Source organism: Aethalodelphis obliquidens, unplaced genomic scaffold (genome assembly GCF_003676395.1).
Source record: "Aethalodelphis obliquidens isolate GAN/ISIS:26980383/991018 unplaced genomic scaffold, ASM367639v1 scaffold28, whole genome shotgun sequence".
In the NCBI taxonomy this organism is placed as follows: Eukaryota; Metazoa; Chordata; class Mammalia; order Artiodactyla; family Delphinidae; genus Aethalodelphis; species Aethalodelphis obliquidens.
The window spans coordinates 2,590,967-2,618,624 of NW_020837972.1; the positions used below are offsets into that span (position 1 = coordinate 2,590,967).

The 27,658-nt window shown below is 41.3% G+C and overlaps 2 protein-coding genes across 3 annotated transcripts; one reads left to right on the plus strand and one right to left on the minus strand.

The window, feature by feature from the left end:
- The first annotated feature begins 6,799 nt into the window (after nucleotides 1-6,799).
- XBP1 (X-box binding protein 1) lies at nucleotides 6,800-11,604 on the plus strand. Its single transcript, XM_027124391.1, is given in 6 exon segments — nucleotides 6,800-7,048; nucleotides 8,133-8,229; nucleotides 9,057-9,185; nucleotides 10,003-10,038; nucleotides 10,041-10,148; nucleotides 10,455-11,604. Coding segments are annotated over 6 exon segments (1,161 nt in total). The 5' UTR covers nucleotides 6,800-6,815; the 3' UTR covers nucleotides 11,013-11,604.
- A 2,290-nt stretch (nucleotides 11,605-13,894) lies between these two features.
- Nucleotides 13,895-27,555, minus strand: CCDC117 (coiled-coil domain containing 117). Of its 2 annotated transcripts, XM_027124392.1 has the most exons (5): nucleotides 26,524-27,553; nucleotides 25,811-25,861; nucleotides 19,688-19,912; nucleotides 19,076-19,213; nucleotides 13,900-16,806 (listed from the first exon to the last, which is right to left on the minus strand). In XM_027124392.1, exons 1-5 carry the CDS (start codon nucleotides 26,703-26,705, stop codon nucleotides 16,569-16,571), a joined length of 834 nt encoding a protein of 277 aa, XP_026980193.1. In that variant the 5' UTR covers nucleotides 26,706-27,553; the 3' UTR covers nucleotides 13,900-16,568. The 2 variants fall into 2 exon arrangements, with proteins under 2 accessions (XP_026980194.1, XP_026980193.1); XM_027124393.1 differs by lacking the exon at nucleotides 19,688-19,912 and having other exon boundaries at nucleotides 13,895-16,806; nucleotides 26,524-27,555.
- Nucleotides 27,556-27,658: the final 103 nt, after the last annotated feature.

Here is a 27,658-nt window from a genome sequence, read left to right on the forward strand (position 1 = left end):
TGTTTGACACAGTTTAGAGCAGCGGATCTCAGCTGGGGGAGGTCTTGGCTCTCAGGGATATTTGACAATGTCCAGAGACAGTTTTGGTTGTCATAACTGGGAAGAGTGGGTGGTGCTCCTGGCATCTTGTGAGTAGGACCTGGGGTGCTAGTAAAATTTACAATGCACAGGACAGCTCTCACCCCACAACAAAGAATTGTCCAGCCCCAAATGTCAGTAATGCTGAGGTTGAGAAACTATGGTGTAAACAGAGAGAGGAAAAGGGCATTCCAGGAAAATGGTAGGACTGAAGTATGGGACAGATAGATAAGCTGGAAAAGTAATCTACAGCCTTAAGATGATTATTTTGTCCCTTTGGACCTCAATTTTTCTGGCCACAAAATAGTGATGCTAATGCTAAGTGACTCATCTCTTTTCCTGGTGTCAGAAGAAAGTGCCACTGATAAAAATTATGTCCTTGGGATCTACCTATTTCCTGATGCCATACTTAAGCATACTAGTTCCTCAGCCATACTAGTAGCCTGTTCATGAGAAAAACAAAGACGGTATTTGGAGAATCTAACTTAGGGCAGTATGGTAAGTGCCTGTAAAAGTGAGGATTGTGTTGTATGGCATGTAATAAAAACCCAGCCACCATGATATTTCTAGTTGTCACGTAACTTGGGATCTGGAAGTGGGCAGTCTAGAGCTAGGTCAGGGCTAGATGGTCACTCCATGATGCCATCAGGAACCCAGACTCCTCTGTCTTTCCCCTCTGACATCCTTAGCTTGTGGCTTCCTTCCTCATGCTTGCAAGATGGCTGCTGAACTGTCTCAACCTTTTGAACTTTCATCAGCATTCCAGGCAAGAAGAAGCATTGCCTGGGGGAAAGGGGCAACAGGAAAAAGGTGAAAGGCATCCCAGTAGAGTCTTCTCCATTTAACAAGCTTTCCTGGAATTCTCTCTGCCTAGAACTTCCACTTATACATTGGCCTGAACTTTATTCCACAGCTACTCATAATTTCAAGGGAATCCGGAAGCTGAGTGTTTTCAGCTAGGCACCCTGAACAAACGTTATTATTATTATTTTTAATAAGAAAGTAGAATAGACACCATGTAAGTAACTAGAAATATTGCCTTAGTGCCTTAAAATGAGCACATTCCAGGCTTTAGTAATAAGTCCAAGATAGACCAACCTTGTGTTGAATTCTGCTTTCAAGAAAATGGTATTATGTAGCAGTCTGCCAGAGTAATTTAAAAGATGTTCTGTCTTTTAAAGCATACTGCAGACAACCTAACAGTTTAATAATCATTTAAAAATATATTTATTGAATGTCTAATGTGTACTCAGCACTATACTAAACACAAAGAAGTATAACGCATGCTTCTGTTTCTAATGAGCTTTTCAAAATCCAGTTGGAAAAAAACATAGCAACATAAACAAATGAAAAGTTGGGTAATAATGAAAGAGTTAAATAACAATCTGTTATAGTAGTCTAAGAACGCCTTGCGTTGCTGGTGGAAATGTCGAATGATAAAACCACTTTGGGAAGCTGGCAGTTTCTAAAAATGTTGACCATACACCTACCTCGTGATCCCGCAGTTTCCCCAATGGGTATTGAATATTTACCCAAGAGAAATGAAAATACAAAGATTTTTTTCACACAAAGATTTGTACACAAGTGCTCACAGCAGCTGTATTCATAAAAGCTAAAACTTGGAAACAATTCCATTTCTAAACCCTGAAGCACAAAGATCAATCTCACTCTGCAAGAGTAAAATGACATCAAATGTTGTACATGTTCCTGGTGGAGAGGAAAGTTCTCTGTGAGATCATATTTGTTAATTGTGCTATTCACATCTTTCCTGTCTGCTCTATTGGTTGATTCTGAGTGAGGTGTATTCGTCTCCCACTGTGATTGTGGATCTGTCAATTTCACCATTTATTTTCAGTTTTTGTTTTATACATTTCAAAATTATGCTATGTTTATAAAATGCATGACTCATAACTTGTGCCTTTAATCAACATGACACACCCTTCTTTGTGCTTTTTAAATGCTTTTGTTTTAAATTCTATTTTGTCTGATACAAATGTTGCTCCATATGCTTGTTTTCTATATACATTTGCCTGGTGAGCCATTTTCCATTCTTATGCTGTTTAGTTTTATGTGTATTTCCTATAAACAGCATATAGCTGGAATTTGGATTTTTCACTTAAACCAGAGTCTCCTTCTTTTACGAAGGGAATATAATCCATTCATATTTATTTTTGATTATTTATATATTTGGACGTATTCCTACCATGTTATTTCATGTTTTCTCCTTACCATGTTTCTTGTGTTTTCCTCTTTTCTTATATGTTTTGGAATGATTGTTGTTCTCTGTCTCTCACTGGCTCACTTTTGTCCTCTGTTTCTCTCTCCGAATGGTTTGGTTCTATTCTTCTGCTACAATGGTCTTAAAACTTTTTTGTTCACATGGTCCCTAAAATAATTTAGTAAAACTAGATACCACATTTTAAATACACCCCACATTTTAAACATCTAAAATTTCTCATGATAAGCTTAAATATTCGTTGCAATGGATGTCATTTCTAATGCAACTGGGAGTATTGACATTTTAAAGTAAAACTTTTGTATCACTCTTTTAGCTGTGTTCAATGGAATCGAAATACCACAGTTATTTGCCATCCATCATCACACATTTGGAAATATGAGTCAAGGATTTGGCCAAGAATAGCTGGCTGGGGTGAGGAGGTTTGCATATTCTGGGGCCAAGGATTCAACCAGCCATTGCCAATAGATTAATTACATACATTTGTATACATGAGAATTTAATAGGCATCTGTTTCCTTATTGTCAGAGAACAGAGTTAAAATCATGAAAAGAGGGAAGGCTAGAACAAACCCTTTGGTGTTGAATTGGAGTTGGAGTTATTGGTGTGCACTCATGAGTTTTTAATATATAAGATAGATCGATATAAAAATAGGTATAGACATACAAACATCTATATATTTCTATATCTTTTTATGTGGGTATGTATACACATATATATACAAATATTATTTCCTAGTTCTATCCACTGAGACAACCTAGAAGCAATGACACCCCAGTGTCAAAATAGGTATTATTAATAAGTACAAAAGCTACTAATTAACTTTAGGAGACAGCATCTTAACCAATTGGTAAAAGTTAATATCACTGGTTATGGGACAAATTGACATCTCCTGCCTCCTGATATGATGCACCGAGAAGAAAACAGCATCACTATGTGGTATTCCTGCCCAAAACACATAAATCGTGAGGTCACATCAGACAAACCCACACTTAGGGTCATTCTACAAAATAATTGACCCATACATTTCAAAAATGTCAACATCAGAAAAGACATGAGGCAGGCTTCCCTGGTGGCGTAATGGTTAAGAATCCATCTGCCAATGCAGGGGACAAATGTTCAAGCCCTGGTGCAGGAAGGTCCCACAGGCCACACAGCAACTAAGCCCGGACGCCACAACTACTGAGCCCACATGCCACGACTACTGAAGCCTGCATGCCTAGATCCCATGCTCTGCAACGAGAGAAGCCACCTCAATGAGAAGCCCACGCACTGCAATGATGAGTAGCCCCTGCTCACCGCAACTAGAGAAAGCCCATGTGCAGCAATGAAGACCCAACACAGCCAAAAAAAAAAAAAAAAGTTTGGGTGAAGAGTCTGCCGGAACTCTTTGTACAATTCTTGCATCTTTTCTGTAAGTTTGAAATTATATCAAAATCAAAAGTTAAAAAAAAATCAACAAGCTCTTTATTAAGAACCAGAAAACTTCCCTTATTTCTCTTTCTTAAGTTATATTTCCATTCTACTTTCCTTACAGACTTTTATCTCAATGTAATATAGTTTTATGTTTAAAAGTCTACTATTGATTACCCAATAGGCTACCTTGCATAAAAATATACACATTTAAATATTTTAAAGCTTTCTTCAAACCATAAAAAATTATTCTACATGGAGCTACCATAACAATTAAAATCAGTACAAATTTTATCAAAACAACAAATATTCCAAATTTTGATAATTATTAAACATAGAGAGTAAAATATTGGAAATGTATCTTTGCGCCATGTATCAGTGGATTAACAATACTTATTGCTATAGTGAGGCAGGATTCAGCATTAATTTTATTCCTTTTTTTAATTAAAAAAAGTGCCCCAAAACATTGTTCGTATAACTAAATGGATGGGGAAGGAAGGCATTTTGTTATAACGATGTCCTTCAATTGTTTGAACATCTTTTAAGTTAGAAGCCAAGTCACATAATGACCTATTATTAAAAATTATTGTATTCCAGTCCCAGCTGACAACTCAATCTTATCTTCCATCAATTTTGTTGAAAACAAGGAATTAGAACCAATGGAGTTGGAAAGGGATTGATACTCAGTGATGAGCGTCATTTCCTTTTTCAATCTCATCACCAATAGTTTGACTGGTCTATTTGTTCGAAGCCCCAGAGATTTTTCTACCTCAGGGCAGTGCACCTTGGGAAGATTAAGCATGAGTGATGTGAGTGAAGAGTGCTAGAATGGAGACTGTGAAAAAGACAGGTGGGAAAAAGAATCAATAGGCACCTGTGGTCAGTGGCTACCATATTAGAGATCAGTTCTTGAATTTTAGTTTCAGATTGCTACTGGGTTTGGTGTAGTTCTTTTACTTATTTAGACTTAATGTTCTACTGTTTCTTGCATTTCACAAAGACTAAGAACTTTGTATTTTATACATTTTATAGCTCTTATCACAAGTGCCTAGTAACTGTTTTAAAATATTACTGGCATCTGATGCAAGAATTATCAGAGAAGTGTTACAGAGAGGATATAAAACTGTTTAAAGGTTTGGACACGAGTGTTGACGATTCCACAGACAGCAATCTGCACTGGGTCCAATTACTGTTTTTGAGTATGATTTAACATGTTTATCAAAAAGATGAAAGCCTTGAAAACAAAGCTGGGGGAGTCGATTTCAACATTCCATTTCTACCCAATTAACCAAGACTAAAATGCAATCCACTGGATTTTTCTCCTCTGCCCCAGCATCTTGTACCTTCTCCTTATGGTTACTCATTTACACCATGATGGACTAATAGAGGCCTCATGCATTTTCTTTTTATGTCTAAATGATTTAAATTTCTTCTAGTTTCTCTGAGATTTCTTACACAGTGCCAGACATTCTTTTGGCATTCACAACTATTAACTTAAAGACTGCATGACAATTACATGACTTTTCTCAGAACCTCTTACAGCTTTCCAAGGTCCTTTAACAGGAACGAGTAGGTCTCAACCAGAAGGTATTCTGAAGAATTCTCCCCAAAGGTCCCAGGGCCAGTAGAGAGTCTCCCACCCCTGCAGGCACTTTAGGACCCAGCTAGCTCAAGGCTGATGGGAGTTAAAAAGGAGGCAGGCTGTTTTGTCCTGGTCTCTGATTAGCCCCCATCTCTTTCCCAGTCCTCAGAAGCAGCCTGTGTTCAGGATGGCCTGAGCTGGGCCAGCTCAGTTTAAACAAAGTCATTGATTCACTCTGCCAATTTGGAGAAGAAAATACTAGGAGGCTCACAGTCCAGTCCTGGGAATGACGGAAACTATGCCCTTGAAAGGGCCTATATATCGAAAGACTGAATTGCTTTCATTCATTCCTTCTTCCCATACTGTTTTCTTCCCACCAAAATATAATTGAAGAGCTAACCTGACTTAGTAACAGCGAAGAATTACCTGGAAGGGTTCTATCTTTTCACTTTTTGCATATCTTCCAACCACCAGCTACGAGATTTACTCATCTCTGCATCCCTAGAACCTAGAACAGTGCTGAGCATTGAGGAAGCAGTAACTACTTATTAAAGAACGTATTGCTTTGTAATTCTAGGGAACTTAACATTTTATAATTTGCTTCAAAAAAGTGAAAATGCCCGTGTGGGGTGTTTCCTCGGGTTTCTCCATTTTAATACTCCTGTGCCTAAACTGGTCCCTAGCTACCGTTCGGAGGCCCCTCTTTCACAAGTCCCCCTTCCCCCCCCCCGCCCCTTTGCGCCGCAACACGCGGGCAAGAGCCCTGAACCTCCCCTCATGTCTTATACATGCCATTTTTTCATTTCATAATAATAATAATGTACGCTCATAGCAGAAAGTTTAGAGATGCAAAGAAAAATGAAATTACACGTATTCCTGCCACTCTGAGAGAACACCACGTAAGGTTTATTAAGCCTTCACTATGAGTTAAACCTAGTTTTAAAACGCGCGATCTCATTCCCTAAAGACTTATTTCGCGGAATTTCTTTGCAGGCTTTTTTCTAACCCAAGCCCCGATTCGCGCTGGTCTTTCGATTTTCTGCTCAGCTCCGGGCCCTAAGTGGCGCACAAGATACAGTTCTGTCAGGAGCGGGTAAAAATCTGTTAGTCTCCGTAAAAATTGGTCTGGAAATATCTCGGTTTGGAATTAAACTCTGCGTCAGCCTAGGGGGGAAATTCCATTTATTGAGAAAACTCCGCCTGGCTCCGGACCCTTCCTCACAAGCACGCGGCTTCCCTAGACCCGGCCCTCCGGTGCCCCACACCCTCCCAGCGCCGAGTTACGCCTACCGGTCACCCCGGCGAAAAATGCCCGGCATCGCGGCCGCCACGCTGGACGCCCTGGCCCCACCCCCTCCGGATTGGCCAGACCAATGGGAGCCAAGATAGGCCTGCGTCACTCGGCGCTGGCCAATCGCGGAGGGCCACGATCGTTGAAAGGCTGGGCGCGGCGGGACCGGTCCGCTGGGCGGCGGGGACGCGTACTCGCGTAGACACGCTCCGGCTATGGTGGTGGTGGCAGCCGCGCAGAGCCCGGCCGCCGGGGCACCCAAAGTTCTGCTTCTGTCCGGCCAGCCCGCCGCCGCCGCCGCCGCCGGAGCCCCGGTCGGCCGGGCTCTGCCGGTCATGGTGCCGGGCCAGCGAGGGGCCAGCCCGGAGGCGGCGAGCGGGGGGCCGCCCCAGGCGCGCAAACGACAGCGCCTCACGCACCTGAGCCCCGAGGAGAAGGCGCTGCGGAGGTGGGCGAGGGTCGAGGCGCGGAGCCGGAGGGCGAGGGCCTGGGGTCTGGGACCGAATTCGAAGGCGAGACAGGGACCTGGGGCCGCGCTGACCGTCCGCAGCGCTCAGGCGTTGGTGGCCGGGCCATTCCGGTGCCAGCGTGGCGCGGGGCGGGGCAGGAAGTCTGGACTAGCAGATCCACCGCGCTGGGTGGAGTCCAGAGCTGCGCAGGCCTTTTTTATTTACTTCTTTTCTATCTGATTAGAGATAACCAGAGCTGGGTATCAGGGTACCTGGGTTCCAGGCCCTCTAGCTGTGACCACAAACCCGTGGTCAGCTTTTCTGAACTTGGGCTGTGACATGAAGCCAATTGGTTAACCTACTTTTTTTGGAGGCGCACGGAACTGAAATGTCAGCTGTTGAAGGGGGCTGGGAGCGCTGTAAGGCTCACTAGTCAAACTCAGCCTCTGCATCCTTAAAATGGTATCTACTTCAGGCTGCTGGGGAGATTGAGAAATGCCTAGTACTTAGTTCTCCGTAAATGTTAGTTCTCTTATGATCATTGTGCTTTGTGTGATTTATGAAGTGCCTCCTGGAGTAGACACGGGCCTAGGCTTTCAGCACCAGGGCGAAAGTCGCATCAGCCTCTCCCTCTTTTGAGTTGGGTTTAGGGAGGGAGGGTTTATGTTCTAGCGCGATTGCAGCCTTTACTAGATTTAATCAGTCCAGGTTGGATCCTGTTTGAGGGGATTGGAGTCAGGAAGCAACGGGGGAGTAGAAAGGGGAGGAGGAAATATCTTATGATGCAAGGTGAATAATATTTGTGTCCAGCCTTTGTGCTGTGGCCAGGGATGAGACGGAGGTGGATGACTCAGTATGGGGGAGAGTAAAGTAGGTCTTCAAGCTAGATCCACAGAAGGCTGATTTTTTTTTTTTTTTTTTTTTGGTTTTGTTTTCTTGAGGGGAGGAGCCTGAAGTGTATTTTACCATTAGTCTACCTTATACTGTAAATTAAAATGAAAGCACCAGGTGGCCAAGTTTTCAAATAAAGATATAAATAAGGTTTGAGATGACTCAGTGTGGTATATCTCTTTCTGTTCTCAGGAAACTGAAAAACAGAGTAGCAGCTCAGACTGCCAGAGACCGAAAGAAAGCTCGAATGAGTGAGCTGGAGCAACAAGTGGTAGATTTGGAAGAAGAGGTAAAAATACTTAAGGCCTAACTCGTATCTTTTATCCATTGTATATCTTTCGCTTGGTTAATGGTTGCTTCATCTCCTTTAGAAGACAATTGGACATATAATTAAAAGTTAAACTTTTAGTTAATCTAAGTTAGGGTAGATAGGTAGTTGGTTAAGTGGTGAAGCTTGATGAGAGCAGAAATGATTGACCCTCTTGGCATTTGGTGCTAGCTCTATCTCAAAGCTGGTGAATTACAACATTACAACAATGTTTTATCAGTTAGTACTAAAAAATTAGTAAAAGCAGATAGGAAATCATTACTTAAAGTTGAGACCTTTTCTGGCTTATCCAAAAGTCCACTAACGGTTCCCTTCCCCTTCTAGGGTCTACTTGTTACCTAAACTTAAATTGTTGCCAGTTACACATCTTGAATACATAAGCATATTTGTGGTGTTCTTTTTTTTTAACATGTTGATTTTACAGCCCACCACTACCACTTTTATTATTACCCACCAGTTCAAGATAGGATTTTTTTAAATGTCATATTTAAAATTAAAAGCCACAAGTCACTAAATTAAAGCCACAAGTCACTCTTTGTTGAAGTCTCTATTAGTAGTTGGGGGCATTGTGTTATATGTGACCCCGTGAGATGGCACTTCCTAAATAGCTTTTTTTTTGTAATTATAATCTTGCCTTCTAATACCCACTGTGAACAACTTCATAAGCATAGAGTTTTCCAAAAGACCCGGGAGAAGGAAAGGAAACCTACTGTAGTGAAACGCTGTCAGGTGGATTCTTAAGTGAAGGAATTAGATGTCTTAATAGCCTCTTCTGAACTTTCTTCCAGAACCAAAAACTTTTGCTAGAAAATCAGCTTTTACGAGAGAAAACTCATGGCCTCATAGTTGAGAACCAGGAATTGAGACAGCGCTTGGGGATGGATGCCCTAGTGACTGAAGAGGAGGCAGAGACCAAAGTAAGTCATGTCCTTTATTTGGTGCCGTATGTGAGAACTGGTTTTAAGTGACATGACCTCTTTCTTTAATGATACTTATTCATTTTTCAAGAGTGTAGCGAATAGTACTAAGTCCTAATAATTAAAATAAGTTACATGACTCTCCAAGAGCAAGTACTAACAAATGCCAGTAGTCGACAAGATATATCTACCATGCCAGCATTAAGGAGAACCAGGATAAGAGAGCCAGTCAAACCTGACTTTGAATGCTACTGAAATTATAGTGGTTCTTTGATGAATATGATTGAGAAGAGAAGGGATTCATTGTGATAGTGACACCTTTCTGATAGAAGAGTGATGTATGGGTTTTAATTTACGAATCATGGCAAGTTCAGTGATAATACTTAAGTGGTCTAAGGTTGACAGTAGGGCAGTTCTACTCAGAAGATAATGTTTAGGACAAACTTTTAAAAAAATTACTATCCAAAAAGATTCTGGGCTGAAATTCACTATAGAACTTTATTACTAGGAACGTTATTGAGAATATAAGTAAGATATTATTTAAGAATATTGGTCCTGCCTGAATCTTTGCTTGGGGAAGAAAAATGTTTCATTGTACAGAAAATCACAATGAAGTTAGTCTTACCTTCCTTTTCTTATCTCTTCTTGAGGAGGGCTCGAGAAAATGGAAATAACAAAGGTTTAAGGGAAAGGTTTCGGCTCTAAAGAATAGTTTTCTAGCTTTCTTGAAAGTCAAGAATCACAGCTTCCTGGCAAGTATTTCCCTGGGGACTCTCAGCTGTTGGAGCTGTTCATTCATTATGGTCTTTCCTCCCAGGGGAATGGAGCGAGGCCGGTGGCCGGGTCTGCTGAGTCCGCAGCACTCAGACTACGTGCACCTCTGCAGCAGGTGCAGGCCCAGTTGTCACCCCTCCAGAACATCTCCCCATGGATTCTGACGGTGTTGACTCTTCAGACTCTGAGGTAGGGCTTATTCAGGTTTACTAAAGAGGTGTATAACTATTTAATTCCATTTGTTTGATGCCTGACATCCCTAACCAGACATATGACGGCAGAGAAGGTAGTTTCGGTTGAGTTGGAGGTGAACATTAACTACCTTCCTATTTCCAGGTGGTTTAGGACATGGAGTGGAGTATAGATAAATGGGTCTGGTGGGTCCTGGAGGTCATCCTATAGCCTAATGATTAATTTACATTTTGGAACCTAGCACTAAGGTAGATTCTCAGTGCATTCTAATAGTTGAACTCCATTTAATTTTTCCTTTTACAGTCTGATATCCTGTTGGGCATTTTGTTCAACTTGGACCCAGTTATGTTCTTCAGATGTCCCTCTCCAGAGTCTACCAGCCTGGAGCAGCTCCCAGAAGTCGACCCAGAAGGACCCAGTTCCTTACCCGTACCCCCCTCTCCATCCCTGGGGACGTCATCAGCCAAGCTGGAAGCCATTAATGAACTGATTCGTTTTGACCACATATATACAAAGCCCCTAGTCTTAGAGATACCCTCTGAGACAGAGAGCCAAGCTAATGTGGTAGTGAAAATTGAGGAAGCACCTTCCAGTCCCTCAGAGAAAGATCACCCTGAATTCACTGTCTCAGTGAAGGAAGAACTTGTAGAAGATGACTTCATTCCAGAGCTGGGTATCTCAGATCTGCTTTCAACCAGCCACTGCCTGAAGCCATCTTCCTACCTACTGGATGCTTATAGTGACTGTAGCTATGAGGGTTCCCCTTTTCCCTTGAGTGACATGTCCTCTCTGCTTGGTGTAGACCATTCCTGGGAGGACACTTTTGCCAGTGAACTCTTTCCCCAGCTGATTAGTGTCTAAGGAGTGATCCAATACTGATGCCCTTTTCTTGACTATTACACTGCTGGAGGATATAGCACAGAAGCCTGTGCTTCATTCAGAAAGCCAAAGTAGAGGGTGTATGGTCCTAGAGAATTCCTCTAAAGTATTTGTTCAAACCTCATAGGTCACCCCAAGTATTGTCTTTTGACATTCAGCAGTCCAGGGTACACAGATACATTACTATAATCCAGAATTAGAGATTCTGAGGTTGTACCTTTATCTTAAGGGCAGTGGTTTGCCCTAAAGTATTTACGTAAGCATCACTAGAAAAGTGTCTTAGACATGGAATTAACGAATGGCCCTTTATCATTTCTCTTTACCCATCTTGGCATCCCAGGCTTGCCTCTGATCTTAGGTCCTTTAGTTTGCTTCTGCAAGCAGAGAGGACACCTACCTGAGGGGGCTCCTTTTCCCTCATCATGTACAGTTCAAGTAAAGATCAAGAATCTTCTGTAAAATAGAAATTTACTATGTAAATGCTTGATGGAATCTTTCCCTGCTAGTGTAACTTTTGGAAGGTGCTTTCTCCATTTATTTAAAACTACCTGTTCAGTTAAAAAGTACAATGCAGTGTCTTTGTTCTTTGATTCCTTCTTGAACCTCAAGTCTTATTGTTGTTATTCTCTCTCGGTTTTCACTGTTTGCCATGGTAGTGATTTATCCCACTTCAGTGAGCATGCCACTTTTTAAAGTGACTGAAGGCTTTCCCCCCTTAATTACTGCCTGCTTCAATTCCTGGCTGCCTGAAGTAAACACTGAGCAGTTACTATATTTGAGACAGTTTCTTCAGCCTAATTGACCAGTATTACAGCTAGTAAATGGCAGAGCTAGAACACTTAACAACTTTTGCTATTAACATGTTAGAGAAGGACATGCCATTAAATATCAATACTTTTGCTATTATTATAGAGATTAAGAGGATTTTCTAGACTCCAACTCCCTGGGTTCAACTCTGCCACCAGTTCAGCTGGGTAACCCTGGGCATAAATTACCACTTATTTCCTCATCTGTAAAGGGGTATAATAGTATCTCTAAAGGCTGCTAGAGGATTCAAAGAGACGATGCATTATAAACACTTAGTATATGCCAGGCACCGTCCCAAGCACTCAAAAGTTAACTGTTATCTCCTAATCCACTTTGGAAGGGTTTTAATCTCTTACAGAATTACATACACTCTAGGATATGTTTCACAGAAGAATGAACCTGTTACAACCCCCAAACTACAGACTTGATAACCTCATCATCCAAGGTGCATCTTTTCCTTGGGAATCCACTTACAAGATATTAAAGGAGTCCCCTAATTTATAGAAATTATTTTACCCATGCCAGCATTCTATGCCAGTGTTTACTGACTACCTCTGGGGAGGTCAGAGTGAGTGAGCAGACCAAACGAGATGGGATTCGAAGAATCCCCAGCAGCAAGGCAAAGCAGGCTATGGTTACAGCCAAGTACAAGGGAATGCCTTTGGTGTGATTGGGGGCGTGTCCACAAGCATACTAGTAGGCAAGAGAGCCTAAGGTCCCTGGTTGCTGAAACCAGAGCCCAATCCTAGTACTTGGCAATGCAAACTTGCTTAATCTCTGAGTTTCTGTTTTGGAAGTGTAAGAACAATCCACCAGCTGCCCCACAATTAAAAACCTGATCACCAGATTTTCTAGAACTGAAAACAAGTGCTGAGAATCTATTTAGGGATTGTGTAGGCAGATGTAATTACAGATACATTTTAGCTTTCAACATTATAGAACAAGCATCTGAAGACTGGGGCTCAACTAATTTACATTCAATGACATCACGTGAAAGAAACAGCTGTACAACAGGAATAACACACAGGACACAACCTGTGTAGATTGAGTTTTCATTTCCTGCACAGATGGGTGAAAATTACTAAACACTCAGGATATCCTATCTTCATACTGAAACACTAAATGGAATGGTTAGAAATAAAAACATCTTTCTCTGCAAAACCAAAGCAAGATTTCTGTTAAATGCAGAAGGTTGTCCATAACTCAAAGCAGCAGGTGACAGATACCTGTACACCATTTCCCTGGGCCTTGTAACACCAATGTGTGCTTCTCTGCTTTTCTACTAGGTGTGTTACTGGAGCAGGCAAAGTAGGGACAGAACTGTAGGCAGAGGTAATTAATACCTCCTACTCCAAGAATATTTTATGGCATCAAATTCTAATCTTCTAAGATTAAATCTTTACCCTCTAACTAACTTCTAAAGTTAATTAGGGACAGGAAGACTGGCTTGTTTACCCACTAACCAGTCGCTGAAAGACAACATTCCTGTCTTGCTGGAGCTATATAGTCTAACACCACATAACTGCATGTAGCTCATCTCTCAAATGCCACTAGTAGAATATCTGAACCAAACTGATAAATACAAAACTATATTCCCTCAAGGAGTTTAAAGTTACACTGCCTGAACCATACTTTATTGTAGATTATTTCAGTGAAACCTAAACATGTTAGGTATTGCTGTAAAAAGACCACTGGTCAAGTAGGAACCCTGGACCTGGTGAATTGGATTATTATACTAAATTGTCACTATCTACTTAGGCTTAGTTTACAAATCTATAAAAAGATAACTTTTAGCTATGATTTCCAAATTTTGGTAAAGAAAACAATATCCTGAGTTTTCTGTAGCTGCAACTCAAACTCTGCCTGCCCACAAATCAGGGATCCACATTTATCAACTAATGGTTGTAAATATGCACGCAATACCGCCACCCAGTGACCTGTCAATTCAAGAAAGGAATGACCATGTAACCGGACATCTAGAGGAATTTTCCTACTCCCTATTTTTAAAGGTCCCAAACTTGATTTCATTTACTTAAGTGCAGGAACACAATATCTCAAATAGTCCAAAACACTTAAGTTTTATTGAAAACAAAATACAAAAACACCAGATTCTCATTTTAAAGTAAAATTAACAGCATCTTCCACAACTTTCCAAGTACTCCACCATCCTTATCACTATTAAAAAACAAAACCAAGTTCCAGATACAAAATAATTAATGAACCCACTGGTGAACATTTTTCTCATGGTTCTAGTTTCCACTCATTTTTAAAGTTTTACATTTGCACCTTTTCAAGAATGAGTAGCAATTTTTATTTGATTAATATCTGTGAGAACCGCACTTAACTTTCTTCATATGAAATAAAAAAAAACAAAACCACACACACCCTAATCAAACTCAGAGAAAATACACATTTGTTCATTAAAGCTCACCTGCTTTAGATAATTTTTTCTCTTCACACATTAGCATAGTAAGCCAATGTTTGATCCATGCTGCAAAAGCTGTACAAAATGAAGACCTGTTAATTCCATAGGGAAACCTTAAGGCAAAAGCAAAAGCCTTACTCTACAAAAGAAAAACAAAGCAGAGGCATGGGGACTGTGGAGACGGCTCAGATGAGTAAGCACCACATGGATGAAGACGACAATTTTTGTACAAACATATGCAGGATAAAGTTTAAAAAGGAGCATTGAACATCCATGTTTCCTACAGAAATAATGATCATGTCAGGTAAAATGACTTCTGAAACAAGTTCTGCTTGGATCTTAACAGAATCTTATTAGTTCTCTCCTACATATACCCGTGGTATCTGAGCCTTGTTTCAGAGCTCTTCTTTCCTCCTGTTCACTGTACAGACCTGGATCCCAGGCCTGCCCAACAATCCCTATAGAAGACAGTGTTAGTGTGCTTGGGTCCTTCTTTGGAAAGCTGTCACCTCTCCTTCACCTGAACACTGGGACTAACTCCAAATTCCAGGCAGTCACTTCATGTTTTTGAGCTGTAGCAGAACAAATGCATGGAGGTTTAAGGCTACAAACTTTACAAGTTGGTCCCATTAACAATTACCTAGAGGCAGGAGTTTTTTAAACGGCATGAATCAAACACTTGCATGTTTCAACAGAATACAGTTTACATTCATCTCTAAATCTGAGATTAAGAAACTATTAGCTGGTTTCCAACTGTTTCAATACTGGTTTGAAGTTTGAATAATTTTATTGTGTAGACATTAAATATTTTGTTTAAATATTAAACATTAAATCTTTTCCTGACTATCCAGACAGAAATAGAGAAAGCAGGAACAACAGGCAGGAGAAGAAACAGTCCAGTTAACAGACTTGTGACTTCTATGCCATCTGTAAAAAGGGGAGGGACTTCGGCATGGGTTTCAAAATTGCCTGGGAGCTGCCTCCTAAAGTCACCTCTACTTGGCATAAACCATGTTTTCTACACAAGGTATCTGATTCCAACAAAGGCAAAAGAAACCCAGAAAACAAAACAGAAAGAACTGGGGTGGTCTCCCATTGTCTGATAAAAGAGCTAGTATTACACTCAATAAGTTATAGTGGATATTCTGTAGCACTAAAGAAATTGTCATTTTACTTCGTACTACTGAGTCCTTGCCACGCAGAAGAGCTCTTCCTGAGAAATAAAAAACTTCAATCCTGGTTACCCTCAGAGGACGCCTTGAGCCTGGTTAAGGTCCTCAAGATGAAGATTTCCTGCTAGCAGGAAGCTATTCTCTAACTTTTAGGCTTACTGCACCATAGTTGAAACTGGCTATTTCAGTAAATCTCAATGTCACTTGCCCATATGTGCTCAGCTAATTATTCAGTCACTGTTTTCTAAATTAACATTAAAAAACTCAACTTGCTTATACAGGCACAACTTTTTTTTTTAACTACAGAAGTTATATGCTGGGCTTAGCTGATACAGCACTGCCCCAGTATTACCTGAGGGATGCTTCTCCCAGAGCCAATTCGCACATGGTTTACCTCACAACCTTTTAAACTATCACTCAAAGTTAATTAAGCTGTAAACATTACTGAATAGCTGGGCTTATCAATTATGCAAGGGAAACCAAGGAGCAACAGTAGCACAAGGCAAAAGAGCCTCAAAGGAAAAACCTTTTCTTTGTATTTTTCATTCCATTTTCAGAGGCAAAGAGGGGAGCCACAATGCTACTGGCTAATCAATATAGCTACAATGAATTGACAACTAATATACAGGTTTCAGAGCCTCTGTTAATTTCCCCAGCATAGGCTTAAACTACTGCCTCCTTTCTCCTTCTCCCCAATCATATATAGTCACCACTGTAAACAGAGCTCATAACTACAGATGAAGTTGTGGCTCGACTGTCGAAGTACACATAGTAGGAGAGCATCCTACTTTCTTAATGCATCTTTTTCAACTCAAGTATCTGAATGATATAAACAATGTGACAGATGACTTAAAAGTCATGCTTACACATATAGCTTCTATACTTGACTTTGCAGAATGTACTCCTTATTCCTTTAATAAGACCCCTAGAAAACTGCTTTTCTCTTGAGACAAGTTTCCTTGGCAAAAGTTGAATTCAAGAAATGGCTACCCAAAATGAGAGTCCCACCCCAAATCACAGGTGGAGCTATTACACCCGTTTCAAAACTTTCAAGTCCCTATACTGTACAAGCAGGCTCATGACTGAACACATAAGCCTTCTAAAATTTGACAACTTTAGTATAGAAACTGGTGTCTAAAGTTCCATCTCTTCTTCCGTGCAAGCAGCTGTCTCCAAACTAGTGTAAACAGGCAACCCTGTTTGCCGAGGTTCCAAGAACAGTTCAGTTCTTTGAGGGTAGGCAGTGCCAGCAGCTGCATGCTTAGTTTGGCTCTCTCCTGTGTAGTTCTTAGCATTAGATGACAGCTTTGGCTTATCAGAAAGGAGTTCAGGGAGAGGTTTCCAGAGCACAAGCTCCATGGAAGGACGGCTCCTAAGACATAAAATACAGATTTTTATCAATAATTTTATAACATGAAAATAAAAGATATACATTGAAAAACTAATGTTTGCTACCTAACATCTAAAAACGGATGGGATTAAATAGGAGATTTATGACAATCCAAATTGATCTTTACAAAGGCCACTCAAGTACATTAAATTTTACAGTTCTGCATGCATTTTTAAGCAAACCAACTGGTTGTACTGATGCTGTGATTAGAATATAAACATTCAACATGTAAAACAGAGGCCCTTGATTTATTATAGTGTTTTCTTAAACTGTGGTTAATATTAGCAGATGTGAGCTACTATCTTGTACTAAACCATTATAAATGAAAAAGAAACATTGGCCAAACACTAAAAATATCTCAGTATGCCTTTTGCTTAGTACAGCTATGAAACATAATGCTTTTTGCAGTAAGCCACTGTCTGTGCCTACCCCACCCCCTCGCTGCCCTCTCCATCTAGTGATGGTTTGATGGTTTCTGGGACCCAAGGGCAAGTAAGGAAAAATAAAACACAAACAATGAAGAACACACCCCCCCCACACACACACACAAGGCTAGCTTCTGGAAAACTACCAAGAGCAGAAAGTGCTATGTTTTAGGCTGGAGGGCAATGTGACCTGCTTACTCTTGGCTAAACTATCTACCCACCCTAAGGGCTGGGTAGTCAGAATTATAAGATCAAGCTAGGAGGCTAATGCAAAACCCTTGTGTGCTAACATCGAGCAGCAGTGGAACCCACTGTGTCTAAAGACAATACTGCCTCATCTACCTGGCATCAGTGGGACTGTATCCTAAGAGAATTTTTCAGATATCTGACACTTACCCTCACTGAGTACCAAGTCTATCTGAAGTCTTTTCTAGGCAACATCTAAATGGCACTTTATAACTTGCCTACTACAGTTGGCCCTCTGTATCTGTGGGTTTTTGATTCAGACCATTTTATTTTTTTAATTAATTAATTTATTTACTTATTCTTGGCTGTGTTGGGTCTTCATTGCTACGTGGTTTTCTCTAGTTGTGGCGAGTGGGGGCTACTCTTCGTTGCAGTGTGTGGGCTCCCCATTGTGGTGGCTTCTCTTGTTGCAGAGCACAGGCTCTAGGCGTGCGGGCCTCAGAAGCTATGGCACGCGGGCTCAGTAGTTGTGGCTCATGGGCTCTAGCGCGCAGGCTCAGTAGTTGTGGCACAAGGGCTTAGCTGCTCCGTGGCATGTGGGATCTTCCCAGACCAGGGCTCGAACCTGTGTCCCCTGCATTGGCAGGTGGATTCCTAAACACTGCGCCACCAGGGAAGCCCTCAGACCATTTTATATAAGGGAACTGAGCATCCTTGGATTTTAGTATCCGCAGGGGGTCTTGGAACCAATCCCCCCCATGGATATTAAGAGACAACTGTACTTTACAGAGTCGGCAATGACCACTTGAAATCATCTAAGCTCAAGGACTACAAGAATTACAGGGCTATCATTAGTTCTTATGTAAATGGGCTCCAGGCTGCTTTGCTTTTCAGGTTCTTATGTTTGCTTTCCAGTTGCCTATCCTGTTCTCACACTGTACTGTCACTATTGACTACTATGAGTTTGTCTGTTCTGCTGTTTTTGTGTTTCTACTCTGATGACTGAGGAAACCAGATAACTGAGCTGATCAAACTGGGTCTAAACTAAGTGCAAAATGGCTCTTAGAGCTAAAGGCCTGAGGGGCTACACACTATGAGGTAAGAATATGAGCTGTGGATTGTGGCCTTTGTGATAACTTTTTTGACTGCTGGGAGACTTTTGTTTCCTAGGTCCTAATAGTGGTCCTAGATAACTGAGAGAGCCAGGTAAAAGGTACTTTTGAAATGTGGTTCCTACATCCTATCATAGGTATTTGAGAGAATGGGTTTTTTTTTTTTTTAACTTCTTTATTGGAGTATAATTGCTCTACAATGATGTGTTAGTTTCTGCTGTATAACAAAGTGAATCAGCTACACATATACATATGAGAATGGGTTCTTTCTTGCCAATCCTCCCATTTCCAAATATTAGACTATTAGTGCATTTTGGGACTTCAAAACAACCCAGGGCTGAGTACACAAGGCAGCCAACTCCTGCTTGCGTAGCGTTTTGCTCACCCCAATGAACTAAGAAAAGGTCTCCGACTTGGGCTAAATACAAACGTACTATGCTTTCACTTGGTTGGCGATCAGGAAATGTCTAGAGACTGTGTTTTCCCTCCAAGATCATAACTGAATGGAAACCAGAAACCAAAACTTACATGGACTCAATCATTTTCTTTGTAAAGACTTCATCAAATTCCCTCTTCAAACCTGTTTTCATGGTATCAGAAAGGACAAGGCTAGGAAGATGGTTAATATTTCTGTCAGCTTCAACTTCTTCATCTTCGTCAATTATTCTAAATAAAGACAGAAGCGAAGGAAGAAAGAAAAATTATTTAGTTAAGCTATTATATATTTATTAATTGGAAAAAATTTAAAAAATAAAAACAAGGATAAACGCAACAGGTGCTACAGCAAAATATCAAGTAAAATATGAGACTATACCTGAGAGAAAAAAGTATACACAAAAGAGCTGTTCAACATTTAACCAAAATGCTTTACATTAGAGGCAATCAAATTTGAAGAATGTGTCCCTAAAAACCCTCATACCAAAAAGTAATATTCAGAGATAGTAAGTGAAAGTATTTAGTACAGTTCTATGAGAAGAACTTACTTTAACATTTAAAGTGTATACTTTGAGCTTTCTGATTTTTATAGTCTGATATATTGAGGATCAAGGAATCACCAAATGATGAATTAGACTAACTTGAAAGAGTAGAGATGTTACATAGGAACAATAATAAGCAGCTAGATATATGCTGCCCATTTACCTGTCCTCAATTTCCTGAAGCCTCCTTCGGGCAACTTCACATTGTGGTTCTCCTGTTGTCTGATCCATCTCTTCACAAATAACATCTAACATGCCAGGTGCAGAAAGGCCACTAGTGCACGGATTTACTCCATGACCCTCTATATCCTGATGTGCACAAAGAATCCAGTCATTAGGACCAGCACAGAGCCCTGCTTCAGTTAGCCTTTTCTTTCTTACTGGACAACTGAAAAAAAAAAAAAATCAATGAAAATCCTGGCTAATATAAATGAAATGTGTATCATCCCCCATCTCTAATCAAATTCTTCTACGAAAAACCTCTAATTTTTGACAGTGTGTGATTGCAAGATGGAAAATCACACATTTTCTTTTCTGTCATTCTCACAGCCTCCCTGAGATGTTTCCCTTCCCGACATTTGTCAAATTAGGTTGCAACTGCAAGATTTTTGCTTTTCCAGATTAGAAGTGTTCGCTGTGGGAATTTAAAGTCGTTCTTACTTATTCGGCTCTGGAAAGCTCAAGTGGGAAGTAAAGAATACAAAAATCACAAAGTAGCAATTCAGTGCCAGCCATATTTTTTCAAATTGCTGCTGCTCCACTACACTGGGCATATGAGGAGGTAATCTGCAGGCATCCTATATTCCCTTAGGGCAAAAATATTCGCTTCATCAGGTCTGCACCAAGTACTACAGATGCAAATGATATTGCTGATTTCTTGGTTCTCTCCAAAAATGGCAGAGGCTGTCATTTGCCCTATGGGTCCCTAATAATGGGGTGCACTTTTCTCCTGCCTTGCAACATAAACTATCCTCACTTCCTAGAAATTTTGTATTTCCTTGAGACCTTAGAGTTCATCAAATCCAATTTCTTTGTTTTGCACATGTGGAAACTAGGACCTCGAAAACTAAAGTGCTCCCTCCAAAGTTTCATGTAAGGTGAGTTGTATTGATATTTTGGGTACCAGACCCCAGAGACAGACCCTGAATCCTACCTCTTTGCCACTTTCACTAAAACCTCCTGCCTGTTAGGGAAATTCAACTGTTCAAGTTCTTACCACGAACTAGTATCTGCAAGCACTATGACCTGCCTGGTGTTTCGCTGAGACCTGTCCTGAAGCAAGTTAAATAGACAACCTGCCCTGCTCTATTTGAGTATTTAGACCAAAAGTACATTATTGCCTGGGCATCACCAAGCACAATCTCAAGACCAGAACACAGCTCTGCAACCAAAAAATTCATTAATGGCTACCACAGCTTCTGATTCTAAACTAAGAGTCAAAGGAGGAAGCATGTATTTTAGAAAGAAATTTCTATTTCATGTCAAGACTATGAAAATCAACATTCAAGTCTCTGGCAATATAAAATCTGACAAATAATAATGCTCTCTTGAACCTAGATTTTTGACTGGAATCAATTATTAAATGAGATGTTTCGTGTATAATTATTTTTAATTCATAAGAAAGTATTAAGAATGTCTATCCATAAATCAAACATTTCTGTAGTATCTGGATAAAGTATGTGACGTTTTCGAAAGCAGAAGAAAAAGTTATAGACGTAAGAAGTCATGTTGGACTTCCCTGGTGGCTCAGTGCTTAAGAATCCGCCTACCAATGCAGGGGACGTGGGTTTGAGCCCGGTCTGGGAAGATCCCACATGTCGCAGAGCAACTAAGCCCGTGCGCCACAACTACTGAGCCTGTGCTCTAGAGCCCATGAGCCGCAACTACTGAGCCCGCGTGCCACAACTACTAAGCCCGCACGCCTAGAGCCTGTGCTCCATAACGAGAAGCCACTGCACCACAACAAAGAGTAGCCCCCACTCGCTGCAACCAGAGAAAGCCCGCGTGCAGCAACGAAGACTCAACACAGTCAAAAAAAAAAAAAAAAAAGTCATGTAAGAAAAAGCAGAATGAATCTAGAATATCTAACAATTCAACTATTAAATACAGCTGAGGGACTTCCCTGCTGGCCCGGTGGGTAAGACTCCATGCTCCCAGTGCAGGGGACCTGGGTTCCATCCCTGGTGGGGGAACTAGATCCCGCATGCATGCCGCAACTAAGAGTTCAAATGCCGCAACTAAAAAATCCTGTATGCTGCAATGAAGGCCTGGAGCAGCCTAATAAATATATATATATATATTTAAAAAGATCTTTAAATGCAACTGAGTATCAGAGCTGGGTTCTGATCTCTGATCTCCAACATAATTTGGGCTAAATTATTTCATGCCTCTAGGTCCACTTTGCAAATACTTAGAGATCAATGATGATTAAGTCCCAAAGAAAATGGGATATAAAAGACTTTAAAGTTCTGATAAGAGCTATGGAAGTGGCAGGCGGGCAGCACACTTCTATGTATGTGACATCCAACTGTCCAGTCTCAGGGCCTCAATCTCTCCACGTGTATATCAAAGATGGTTAACTTTTTTTTTTTAACATCTTTATTGGAGTATAATTGCTTTACAATGGTATGTTAGTTTCAGCTTCACAAAAAAATGAATCAGTTATATAAAAGATGGTTAACTTTTAAAGCCAATTGTTTGTACACTTCAAACTTTTTATTTATGACACTGGAACCCTTTATTCAATAATCTCCTATAAGGAACCCCAAAAGATAAAAGCAAAGAGGTCCCTGTGTATCTACAGTAATCCCAAGGCTATAAAGAACATAAATATTGTCTGGTCCAGAGGTTTTTTATTATTTACTTAAAAAAAAATTTTTGGCCATACACCACAGCATTCAGGATTTTTAGTTCCCCAACCAGGCATCAAACCCATGCCCCCTGCATTGGAAGCGGAGAGTCTTAACCATTGGACTGCCAGGGAAGTCCCAGAAGTGTTTTTTTTTTTTCCAGAAGTGTTTTTAAACTGAGACAACATTCAAATCTACTGTCTCATTAGTCTATGTATCAACCAGATGAGAAAATTCAAAGTTTCTGCTGGCAAAAAAAGAAAAAAAAAAGAACATACACAAAGTTGAAAGACAACAAATCTGGAGAAAACAAAACATATATAATATACTGGCTTCCTTAATAAAATTTCTTATAGATTAACAAGAAAAAGACCAATAAGCCAATAAAAAATTTGCAGAAACATGAACAATTCACACAAAATGAAACACAGATGGCTTAAAAGATGTTCAACACCGCCTATAATTTACAAAATACAAATTAGACAGTGATCTAATTTCTTTAATTATAAAATGCCTACACTTATAAAAGTACATACAATAATTATGAAACAAAAATCCAGAGGCTTCCCTGGTGGTACAGTGGTTGACAGTCCGCCTGCCGATGCAGGGGACATGGGTTCGTGCCCCGGTCCGTGTACCAGGGGAAAAAAAAAAAAAAAAAATCCATGAAAATAATATACAAGGTATAGACTGCTGTCAGAATCCCAAAATGGTACTCTACTCCCTCCTCTCTGTAGGTAAATACTATCTTTTATGGTAATCACTTCATTTTTTAAAAAATACATTTTCGAGTATGTAGATATGCAATCTTCAAGGTTTTAGTTTTGCCTGGTTTTGAACCTTATATAGAAGGAATTATACTGTATACATATACATTCTTGTGATGTTTCTTTTGCTCATACTGTAAGACACATCTAGGTTGATAGATGTGGGGTTTTTTTGTTTTTGTTTTTTTGCTGAATTGAACTCAGCAAAAAATTTACTTTATCCATTGTACTGTTCAGGGACATTCCAATTTTGAGCTATCATGAACAAGGATGCTATGAACTTTCTTGTACATGTCTCCTGATGAGCACATGTACATACTCAAGAGGAGAACTGCTGGGTAAATGGATATGTGCATCTTCAACTCATGCGATAATGCAAAACTGTTTCCCAAAGTGTTGTAGCAATTTACATACTCATCCATAGTGTTTGAGAGTTCCTGGTGCTACAGAACCCTCCAGTATCTGGTGGTGGAGTATCTTATTGTGTCTTTAATATGCATTTCCCTAAAGACCAATGAGGTCAAACATCTTTTCATTTAATTGGTCATTTGGATATCCCCTTTGGGGAAATCTTTTACTCATTTTTTTTTTTAAGACTGTCTGCCTATGAGATGTAATTTTTTACCTATCAGTTAAGTGGTGATCAAAAAATCTCCATCTGAGAAGATGGAGAAACAGGCATTCCCACTGTCAAAGGAGTATAAATTGGCAACAACTTTTTCCAAAATTCAAAATGTATATACTTTAAGATCCAGCAATTTCCCATCTAGGAATCCATTTACCTACTTGCAAATATATACAAAGAACTTAAAAAGAATGGTGGTCCAATGTTCACTGCAGCACTATTTACAATAGCCAGGACATGGAAGCAACCTAATTGTCCATCGACAGATAAATGAGTAAAGATGTGGTACATATATACAATGGAATATTACTCAGCCACAGAAAGGAACAAAATTGAGTTATTTGTAGTGAGGTGGATGGACCTAGAATCTTTCATACAGAGTGAAGTAAGTCAGAAAGAGAAAAACAAATACCGTATGCTAACACATATATATGGAATCTAAAAAAAAAAAAAAGGTTCTGAAGAACCTAGGGACAGGACAGGAATAAAGATGCAGACGCAGACGTAGAGAATGGACTTGAGGAGGTGGGGAGGGGGAAGGGTAAGCTGGGATGAAGTGAGAGAGTGGCATGGCCATATATACACTACCAAATGTAAAATAGCTAGCTAGTGGGAAGCAGCTGCATCGCACAGGGAGATCAGCTCCATGCTTTGTGACCACCTAGAGGGGTGGGATAGGGAGGGTGGGAGGGAGACGCAAGAGGGAGGGGATATGGGGATATATGTATACATATAGCTGATTCACTTTGTTATACAGCAAAAACTAACACAATATTGTAAAGCAATTAGACTCCAATAAAAGATGTTTAAAAAAAAAGAATGGTGGTCATGGTAGATTTGTTAGTAATAACGAAGATTAGAATTAACTTAGAAATCCATCACTAGGAGACTGGTTAATTATCTGTACCTAGCCTTACAATAGAATTCCACTCACCTGTTGAAAAAGAAATTAGGTAGAACTCTATGTGCCCATATGCAACAAGCTACAGGAGAGTAAAATGAAAAGATCCGATGTGTTGTAGTGTGAACAGTATCTTACTTACAATGTAAAAAACCAGAACTATATACAGTCATAAACTTGTAAATTTTTACATTATCTTCCTTAGGAGACATAGGAAACAGGCAACAAGGGTAACTTCTGGGGAGAACTGGGAGCAAGGAGTGTAAGACTTTTCAATACGTAGCCTTCTGCGAATTCTTTTATTTTGTGCATATAACAATATTCACATGGCTCAAAGTTCAAACATTACAATCGCTTATATATATTTTTTAACATCTTTATTGGAGTATAATTGTTTTACAATGTTGTGTTAGTTTCTGCTGTATAACAAAGTGAATCAGCTATATATATACATATATCCCCATATCTCCTCCCTCTTGCGTCTCCCTCCCACCCTCCCTATCCCACCCCTCTAGGGGGTCACAAAGCACTGAGCTGATCTCCCTGTGCTATGCGGATACTTCCCACTAGCTATCTATTTTACATTTGGTAGTGTATATATGGCCATGCCACTCTCTCACTTTGTCACAGCTTACCCTTCCCCCTCCCCACGTCCTCAAGTCCATTCTCTACATCTGCGTCTTTATTCCTGTCCTGCCCCTAGGTTCTTCAGAGCCTTTTTTTTTTTTTAGATTCCATATATATGTGTTAGCATACGGTATTTGTTTTTCTCTTTCTGACTTACTTCACTCTGTATGACAGACTCTAGGTCCATCCACCTCACTACAAATAACTCAATTTCGTTTCTTTTTATGACTGAGTAATACTCCATTGTGTATATGTGCCACATCTTCTTTATCCATTCATCTGTCGATGGACACTTAGGTTGCTTCCATGTCCAAGCTATACAATTGTTCACAGAGTGACAAGTTTCTCTCTGACCTGCCCAGCTCCGTTCTCTAAAACGTAACCCATGTTATCAGTTCCTTGGACCTCCTTTCAGACACCTGATGTTTCACACTTTCACTTAAAAACAAATAGTCATGGATATAAAATAGGTTAAATTAAGTGACCGTTAAGTGAATAAAAGGCACCTGAAACTTACTCATCCTCCTCCTCCTCTCGCTTGTGTTTCTTTCTATGGTGAACTGAAACACTGTTGAAACAAACCAGAAAATCAGTCAGTTGAGAAATTTATTGAGCGGGTGCGTTCAGCATCCACTTTCTGGCTCCGATAATCTTGCCCACCCCATTCCCACCAGCGGTCCCCTTCCTTGCCGAGTGGGATGGATATACAGGTCACAAGGTCAGCCAGGTATAGAGACTGAAATCTAAACTTCTCATTTGGTCAAGACCGGGGGAGATAAATTGAGGGGGACCACCGTAGGGAAAACGTATCGGGGCAGGCACCGGGCTAAGCACTTTATTTTACGATCCCACTAGGAGGACCCACTTCTGTCCCAACTTGCGGATGAGAAAACTCAATGTCCGAGAGGCGCTGAAAGTTAACAGCAGCGGCGGCTCCGCCGCGGTCTGGAGGGAGCGAGGCGAGTGCGCGCCCACGGCAGCTCCAGGCCCGGCTCGACCCGGCTCCCTTCCTCGCACGCCCTGGGCGAGCTCGGACCGTTTCCTCACTTCCCGGGACGCAGGGGGGCCAGGGTCCGAACCGGACCCCCGCGCTTTGCTACCTCAGGCGACTAACGGTAACCGACTGTGGGGCTCAGTATCCTCATCAGCAACCTGGGGCTGAGAAGCCCCCGCCGAAGGTCGCGGGGAGGGTCAAATAGCCCGCGCCCGCCCGCCGGCCGAGATCCTCACCGTCCGCGCGCCGCGCTCCCGCCCGGGCTGCTCGGGGCGGCGCGGGGTTCCCACCGCGGGGCCAGCTCGGTGCCGTCCGCCCCCGGCGGGAAGGCCCGGCCGGGGAAAGCCGGTGGCGGCTGTAGGAAGTCCGAGCCGCCTCTCAGCGGGAGGCCGCTGAAAGGCCGGCCAAGCGCGGCCATGGCCGGAGAGGTGAGGAGGCTGCGCCCGCGGCCCCGGCTGCCCGCGGCCCCAGACCCGGCAGCGGCTGCCACAGCGACTGCCAAGAGGCGCCCGCTTCTGAGCCCGCTCCCGACCCCACGTCACGCCTTCTAGAACCCTCCACTCCAAGCCGCCCGGGGCACGCCGGGATTTGTTGTGTGTGGAGAACTGCTGACGCAAGGTCTGCCGGGAGTTGAAGTCCTTGAGGACTACAAACAAGATGGCTGCTTGTCCGAGTCTCCGGGGCTGGAGGATGGCCCTGGCCAACCTAGAATATGATACAGGTTCGAATCCTCACTCAGCAAGTTCTGGAACCTCTGTACCTCAGTTTTCTCAGTAGTAAAACCTGAAAACAGTAGTACCTATGTTCATAAGACCGATGGGAGAATTAAATGGATTAAAACATCTAGAGCCCTTAGGACACTTCTTGGCACATAGTACACGTTAAAAATCAGCTAGTAATTCCTTCTGTGTTTTAATGTAAATGAAGTTGATGATGCCTTAGAGGGAACAGCATGGAGGATGAGGGAAAACCTTAGAGCTCTTGTGAGAGGGACTGGCAAGACTTCCAGGCTCTATCTGGGACATCCAGAGACAAAGTCTTGCTAAAGGGCTAGCAGAATTTGTCACCATAACCACTGATCACGATCATTTTCCCCATCTCAGGAAATGGCACCATCATCTAGTCTGAGTTACTTATACCAAAGTCAATGCCCTTCAGCCAAAGACCACCAAGAACACACCTGTAATTGACCAAAGATGGATTTATTGACTTACTGCAGTCAGGGAGTGTCTCAGTAAGAGGGTGTTAGAAAAGGCTTCCTATAGGATTTCTGTGTGTCACAGGGGGATTTGGGGGCAGGTCCAAGAATCAGGGCTTTGCTCTGGACTTAATACTGTCAGAAAGCAGAGATAATTCTATGGTTATCTTAGC

Excerpts from the sequence above, each read along its gene's own strand:
- CCDC117 (XM_027124392.1), bottom strand. The coding sequence starts at position 26,705 with ATGGCCGCGCTTGGCCGGCCTTTCAGCGGCCTCCCGCTGAGAGGCGGC. Across the intron at positions 19,913-25,810 it reads CGAGAGGAGGAGGAGGATGA|TTGTCCAGTAAGAAAGAAAA; the intron begins GTAAGTTTCAGG and ends TTTTTTTTTCAG. Across the intron at positions 19,214-19,687 it reads CTTCAGGAAATTGAGGACAG|AATAATTGACGAAGATGAAG; the intron begins GTAAATGGGCAG and ends GTCTTTATTTAG.